General features: G+C 57.6%; 2 protein-coding genes across 2 annotated transcripts; both read right to left on the bottom strand.

The window, feature by feature from the left end:
• Positions 1–584: 584 nt before the first annotated feature.
• K452DRAFT_6114 (uncharacterized protein) lies at positions 585–3,439 on the bottom strand. Its single transcript, XM_033546907.1, has 3 exons — positions 3,066–3,439; positions 2,495–2,999; positions 585–2,440 (listed from the first exon to the last, which is right to left on the bottom strand). The coding sequence occupies exons 2-3, from the start codon at positions 2,971–2,973 to the stop codon at positions 682–684; spliced, it is 2,238 nt and encodes a 745-aa protein (XP_033403061.1). The 5' UTR covers positions 2,974–2,999; positions 3,066–3,439; the 3' UTR covers positions 585–681.
• Positions 3,440–4,015: 576 nt separating this feature from the next.
• K452DRAFT_293792 (uncharacterized protein) lies at positions 4,016–6,785 on the bottom strand (the record flags this gene model as incomplete). The annotated part of the gene is made up of 4 exons (XM_033541619.1): positions 4,016–4,027; positions 4,110–4,679; positions 4,728–6,371; positions 6,426–6,785. 4 exons carry the CDS (start codon positions 6,783–6,785, stop codon positions 4,016–4,018), a joined length of 2,586 nt encoding a protein of 861 aa, XP_033403060.1.
• Between the last annotated feature and the right edge of the window lie 424 nt (positions 6,786–7,209).

The raw sequence follows: 7,209 nt of genomic DNA, 5'->3' as shown, positions 1-7,209 counted from the left end.
CTAAATAAAGCAGAAAAAAAGCGCTAAATTGAGCAACAACACTACGCTGGAGTAAACAAGCAACGACGGCAAGAGCACCCAAGTGAAGGTTGAAAAAAAAAAAAAAAAAAAAAAAAAAAAAAAAAAAAAAAAAAAAAAGTATACCCAATATGTAGCAGACAGAACGAGAAATCCGCCTCGTAACAGAGGCTATCCACCATAGACATGGTCATGCTAGCCATGTCCAACGAGTGTGGGAATGCCGCTTACCCGCTATCCATGTTGCGCCAGATCCATGATCTAATAACAATATCATGGACTCTGGAGAGCAAGACAGATAGATAGGCAGAAAGCGGCCAACAATGACAAACAAACTCGATCGCATGCTGAAGTCAACTCCATGGAAACAAAGGTGCAGAAAAGCAAAACGCAAGAAAGAATCGACAAAGCCATCCTCTCTCATGGGTATCACATTGCGCACCAATGATGGGTTTCTTCGTCGTCTCATTAAAGAAGATTCGTTTCGTGGTGGTTTCGTGACGTCATGTCGGTTCGTGTGCGTGTGATCGGCAGGCGTTCGGTGTAGGTGATGGGTTGCAGAGAGAGAGCGCGCGATATAGGACAGGCGGGCAAAGATGTGCGGAAGTTGAGATGGATCAAAATCGGTTGTTTTCGGCTGTGTTGTTCAGAATTGAGTGGAGTTCAGGGTCGAGTCATTGTGGGTTGTTCACCAGTAGCCACGGCCACGAGAGCCTCAAGGCGTCTCATGTCGTTCCCGCCATCAGGACCCTGTTGGGATTGGACAAAGACAGGCCCGGGTTGGCCTCCCATCTGTGCGGTTCGTGCGCCGAATTGCTGGGCGGAATGGTGCTGCATAGCCGCTTGCTGCGGCTGAGGAAAAGTAAACTTTTGCGGGTCCTCCATATGCATGCTCGACGGACGGTCCTCGACGTATCCGTTGCTCTGGACGATCACCGGATAGTATTCGCCAAGCGAAGATGTCGAAGGCGTGGGGACGCCTTCGCTGCTACTCGAGTCCTCGGGGGAGGTGCGTTGAGTCCTGTAGGCATGTTGAGCTGAATGTTGAGATGCATGATGCGAGAGAGGTCCCATGTACCAGCCATGCCGCTTATTTTTCCGGGGAGTTACCGGCTGTTCGGCAGAACTTCGACTTGATTCGCCGCTCAAAGGGCGAGTGCCTTGTGGCATTGGTGGAGGCGGTGCGGTCCGGTGAGCGGAAAAGGTGGGATGGGGCGCCGTCGTCGGCCGTTGAACTTGGGTGGGACCGGGACCAGCCCCAGGCCCAAAATTGATCCAGTTTGCTTGCTCCCGCGGCGGTGTGGAGTTGGTCAAGTCTAACTTATGAATTCCCCTCTGCAGTGATAAGTCTAAAGACGGGTTGCGCGTGTGCTCTCGAACTTTTACAGTGGACGGTTCCATTGCTGGCGGTCGATTGGGGCCATCAACTTGCATGGGGCTTGGCCCACGCTGGCTGCTAGGAAGGGACGGTGGCGGAGGGGCGTGATCGAAGGATTCAATTCCCGGCAGCCTCGTCACCTGGCTCGTGGGCGGCTGGTTCGCAGCAGGCTGGGCGGACAGGGACGGCTGAGGAGCATCGGGAGTCTGGTAGTAACTTAATCCACTCGTCGCGGGTCTAGGGGCCAAACCGGAATACGTCCCAGGATGCCATGTTCTCCTTCTCCACTCAGCATCAGAGCTAACAGAATCGCGGCGAGATTCCGCAGAGTAGTTCGAACTAGTCGGACTGGCAATGAAGCTCCCGTTGGTTGAAAACTGAGAGGATTGGGATGACGGCAATGGGCTTATGTATGGAGGCGGGTAGGCACCAGCGCCGGGAGGTCCTTGACCAAATGGATTTGCACCACCACCAGAAGGCACAGACAACCTGCGACCAGGGGTATGGCCACCCCAGGTAAGAGACCTATGAACGGTTGAGATGGGAGAATCTAGCCCTGTGGGATATCTAGGGCCGGGACTGCCGGTAGCAGGAGAGAAGTTGGCCGATGTGGGCGTGCTAAACCCACTTGGAGATTGACTGCCAAATGCAGGAAACTGGGTGCCAGAGTTATACGTGTCGAGGCTTAGTCGGGCCCTGGCAGCACCATCGCCGGCCATGGCCAAAGGAGCGGGCCGTTTTCGAGCGTCATCCCGGTCACTGAGGTTGGAACTTGTCGAAGTAATGCTTGAGGCTGAAAGATTCCTGCTGTGTCCTCTGCTATGGGCGCCACTCTGGCTGCTGACGGTGGATGCGCGGGAGCGGTTTGGCGGCCTGACACGGTCTGTACGAATCTGACGCTGGAACCTGGTACCAGTTGCAGCCAAGGAGTCGCCAGGGATATCCTCGTTGACATGAACGGTCTGGGCATGCTGACGAAGATTGTCAAGACGGGAGAATCGACGGTTACAGTGACATTGGAATGGCCTCTCTCCTGTGTGTTTCCTGGGGGGGCGACGTCAGAGAAACGAGGCTGAAACCGAGCGGGGCACCACGTACCTGATATGCCTGGCCAGGTGTTCACTCCTGGTGAAACTCAACTGACAAGGAGGAAAGTCTGTGCAGAAGAACCTTTGCCCCTTCTTCTTCTTGGTCGGCCGCGAGTCGCTGTTGACGCTCTCGTTGTCGGATGCGTCGAGCCCCTCGTCATCCATTTCCGCATCTTGCGCGCTTGCCGCGGGGTGAGAATGAGTGGAGTCGCCGTGTTGCGGCGCCTCGGGCCGAGGATGCTGCTTCTTCTCCTGCGAAAGCGCCAGAGAGGCGTTGGAGAGGGCACGCTGGCCGGAAAATGCGCCAAAGCTGTCTCGGGTAGGCGTCTTCGCAGAGGCTTCTTCGATGGCACGCCCTTCTGCTGGCGGATGGTCAGAAGAGAAGAACTTGCTAGGCCGGGGCGTGGTGGGTGTGGTCTCCTCACCAGAGGGGCCTGGCTGCCGCTCCGGGACAGTCAGGGTGGTGTTGACGGCGCGAAAGCCAGACATGGTCAGGCGTGAAATCGACTGCGGGGCTGCGAGGCTGTTATTACCGCGTCCCGGCGGGCGCTGGGAGCTGACGGTGAAACGCCAAGTCTTACTCGCTTCCTAGAGTGACACGAGTTGGCTGCGACGAGCGCCCAAAGGCCAGGCGGGCGGAAAAAGTGTGGAGTGGTCGGGAAGCGCTTGCACGCGGGCTCTACTACGGCTTCTGGGGCGCTCCGAGGCTCCGCGCGAGGGGAAGCAGGGCTACTTTGACGGTGCGGGTGTTGGCTGGGAGCGGAGGCGGTCGCATCGGCATCCGGCCTGTGGTTGCACGCTGGTGCGAATGGGGGGACGGGCGGCGATAATGGGCGGTGGTGATGGTGATGGTGGGTGGTGCGTCGCTTAGGGCGTGTATCAGGGCATGTGGGGTGGGCGGCGGCGGCAGGGCGGCGGGCGAGGGAGGGAGCGTAGGGATGTAGGTGCGGGGATAGCGATAACCAAGGCTTAGCACGAGCTTCAAAGCGAAGGGGTGTGTGTGGCAAGAGAAGAGAGGAGAGGGCAGAGAGAGAGAAGAGACAGAAACAAGCTGACGGGTTTGCGCTTCGGCTCGGAGGTTAGTGCATAGAGAGGGGCGCGGCACGCAGCGTTGAGCGTGGCAATCAGCTGCGCCCACGAGCCGCAATTATTATGGGGGTGGTTGGGCAATTGCCAGCACGGCCAGCTCCACACCATACGGGCCATGCAAGGGACAGCAGATCGATCTCCTCGCTGAAGAGCGCTGCTTGACTCGCCCACCTGACCGCCCTGCAAGTGGCCGTTTTGACCGCTCTCCTCGTCGCAGGTCCGCCCTGCATGCACGCGGCTGCTTGCATCACCGCTGACTTCATGCCATGCCCGAGCAAGGGGCCGTCTCACTAGCCTTTGATTCCATGTCTGAACAACGCTGTGCTACGTCGAAAAAGGTCAGGGTCGCTTTCACCGCCCCCGCCTCTGCATGCGCCCACATGACAACCGCCGCCGTGGTAAGGCCCCTCGGATCCCGCCCTTTTTTCCATATTATCGCCCTCTATTGCACCACCTGCTCCAAGCGTCAGCTCCGCTCGCGACCTCGACTAATAAAAAAAAAAAAAAAAAAAAAAAAAAAAAAACCTCTAACTCACCTTTTCCCTCAGCATGCCCAGCCATTGCTGCAGACTCACGCCCTGGTCCGCCCGGTCCTCCACCAACAGCGTCTGCGCCCACAGCTTTAGGCTCGGGTCGCCGTCGTCCCGGATGATGTACAGCGTCGGCACCGTGATGCTGCCCGCTCCCTTCAGCCGGTGATCCTTGCTCTTATCAATCACCGCCCGCACCCGCTCGTTCATCTCGTTGTCCAGAATCGCCATGCTCGACTTGCCCTGCTTGATCGCGTTCTTGTCGTCCACCCCAAACACGTCGATGAGCAGCTGCGGCACCGCGTCACGTCCCACCCACAGGAATTGGTTGACCCCGTCGTCGATCAGGTACAGCCCGTACGGCACAATGCGCTCCGAAGACAGGTTGCAGGGCGGCGGCAACAGAATCTCGCCCGTGGTTGGGTCCGGCACGCCGGCGTCGTCGGGCATGTCGTGCAACGAGTAGAACCGCGGGTAGATGTACTGGATCATCAGGGGCAGCGGCAGCGTTGAGAGCAAGCACAGCGAAGCAGCGCGAAGATCAGAGGGGATCTGCGCGGATCTCCGCAGACCAACCTATTCTCTGTCAGCTAGGAGCTTTGATTTCCCGATTCTGTAACTTACGTTCTTGATGAGGCCCAGGAAAAGCACCGGAAGAGCCCTCAGGTTGGCCGGCAGCTGCAGCCCGCCGCCAATATTGCCGCCAGCAAGTTCCTTCTTGTAAGTCTGCAGAATCTCAATAACCTTGCTCTGCAGCGCGTCTCTAGCAGCGTCAAGTCCACTTCCAAGAGCCCGCTCCACAGCCTTGTGACTGAAGTACTGCGTGATTGCCTGCGCATCAGCGCCCGCGTAGACGTTAGCCATGTTGTCGGTCGTGGGAATTGCCAGGGTCAAGACTCTGATTCTCCGCTCGCCATTGCAGGTCGTGTGGAGAACTGCAGTCTGCATGCAGACGAAGGGCTTCGTCAGAGTCTCATCAATAGCAACCTCCACAACGTATGCTTGGTCGCGGGGGAAGGCGGGGAAAGCGCAGAGATCAGAGCTCCGGTTGAAGAAGTTGCCGTAGAATGTGCTCATGCGGAGACCCGTTGTCGCTCTGACACGGAGCACGGCCTCTAGACCAATCTCGGAGGACAGATAATCACTGAACTCGCGAGCGAACTTGATCGCATCCTCGCTCCTTGCTGCGTTCCACCCAGGGTAGAACCAAGTCTGTCCACCAGTGTATCTCGGCAGGTTGGAGAGCGTCGCAACGTCCTGGTACTGAGAGGAGAAGAGGAACATGTCAATCGAAACCTGGTTCTTCGAGCACTCCACCGCAAAACTCTTGTAGAAGCTGTTGGCAGTCTGCAGCAGCTTGCCTTCACCGCTAGTACCAAGCACCTTCTTATCCTCCCTCATCTCGAGTTTGCCGTAACCAACGTTCGGGAGTGACGCGCTGAGCACCGTGATCTTTCCGCCAACCGGGGAAATAAGCTTGTGGCCCGCACGCAGAGCCGAGCCCATGGCAGAGCCAGCGTTCTGAGTATCCTGGAACATGGACTGGAGCTTGTCCAGGAAGGTCTCCACATTGGCGCGACATTCCGAAAGGTTGACAAGCAGATCCTCGGGCGTAGGAAGGAAAGGCTCATCGAGATCGCTAACAACCAACATTCTGGGATCGCTGTTCTCGCCGCCATCGCGGGGGATGGAGAAGTAATGCAGGCTAGAGTCCACAGCCATGAAACCCAGGCGCGTCCTCCGGTCCGCATTGGGTATCCGGTCAAGGCTCTCGAGAATGCAACGAGCAGCCGTAGCCAGCAGTCCGCTAGTAACCGCAGCATAGCTAACATCGAACAAGAACAGGTAGACCAAAGGCTGCGGAGGCCTAACCATGTACTCCTGCGGAGCCACAAATTCTACGACGGAGTAGTTGAGCTCCGGCCTCTGCCACCTGTCCACGCTCTGCTGGGTAGCAGCATCCCAATCAAAAGCCTGAGGGACGTCGTTTGTCAGGTTGCACATGTTGCAGCGCCAGCGGTGGCCGTGGTCCAGGAAAGTCGCGAAGGGGTTGATGTAGGAACGGCATCTCCGACATCTAGAAATGACCTGGTCAGGAACCACGGGCACCGGGTCCTCCGCATCGTGCAAGGAAGTGTATGGCTGGATGACAAGAGCGAGCGGTAACCGCGACTTTTTGAGCAAAGAATGGGTGGTCGGAATGCTGTTTAGCGTCGAGCGGACGTATTTGGGAGGGCAGTTGGCGAACTCGGAGGGAGTAACACTAGTCTGTCCAGCAAGTCAGCTTCAAACACGGAATTGATGTAGGAAATGCATGCGCACGTTTGGAGGAAGATTGATAGGCGGTGGTGGCTGGTCGAGCTCGTAGACATTGAACGGCGCACTGATCAGATCGGTGGTGACGAGCTGATTCATCTGGGGATGTTGGGGAGGCATCGGCGCCTGCATTGGCTGCATCATGGGCTGCATCATGGGCTGCTGAGGCTGCCCATAGACCTGCGCCGGCTGCTGTGCTCCCAGATTCATCTGTCCAAACTGTCCTGCCAGCGGGTCTACCACCGCGGCCGGAACGCCGCCCATGGGCGGCGGCACAGCGCCAGCAGCATTGGCGCCGAACTCATAAGCCTGAGCGGCATACGCACGCTTCTTCTTTTGCGGGCCAGCGCCCCCTTGGTAATCCATCGTGGTGAAGAGTGCGGCGGAGGGTCGTGTTGAGGTCAAGTGGCCGTAAGACTGGGCTTTCTAGGTAGCCGAAGGCGGCCCAGGTAACTCTAAGGCTCGAGAAAGGCACGCGCACTGGTATTCCGAACCTCGTGCAGCTCGCGCGGACAAAGGGTGAATGGAAAGAGCTAGGGAGCGTAGGCTGCTGGCGATAGCTGATCTGTCCAGAAAGTCGGTCGGCGTGTCCCTCCTTTGGGCGGGCCGCGGCCGATCGAATCCCCGCGGCCGTCCAATGACCTAGGCGGTTAGTCCGACGCCACGCAGCATTCCAGAGAGAAACAACTTAACAAGTGGCAGCAGCTCAACTTCTGTATATCATCTAGTCAACTATCAAGCGGCTCCCACGGTGCGATCTGATCGCTTCCACCCATGCAATGTCGGAAAA

Source organism: Aplosporella prunicola (genome assembly GCF_010093885.1).
Source record: "Aplosporella prunicola CBS 121167 unplaced genomic scaffold K452scaffold_1, whole genome shotgun sequence".
In the NCBI taxonomy this organism is placed as follows: domain Eukaryota; kingdom Fungi; phylum Ascomycota; class Dothideomycetes; order Botryosphaeriales; family Aplosporellaceae; genus Aplosporella; species Aplosporella prunicola.
This window is presented reverse-complemented; position numbering and strand designations above follow the sequence as displayed.

Bases quoted from the DNA above. Each gene is read 5' to 3' on its own strand.
- K452DRAFT_6114 (XM_033546907.1), bottom strand. From the start codon at position 2,973: ATGTCTGGCTTTCGCGCCGTCAACACCACCCTGACTGTCCCGGAGCGG. The intron at 2,441-2,494 runs GTACGTGGTGCC...TCGCCCCCCCAG, and splicing joins CACCTGGCCAGGCATATCAG to GAAACACACAGGAGAGAGGC.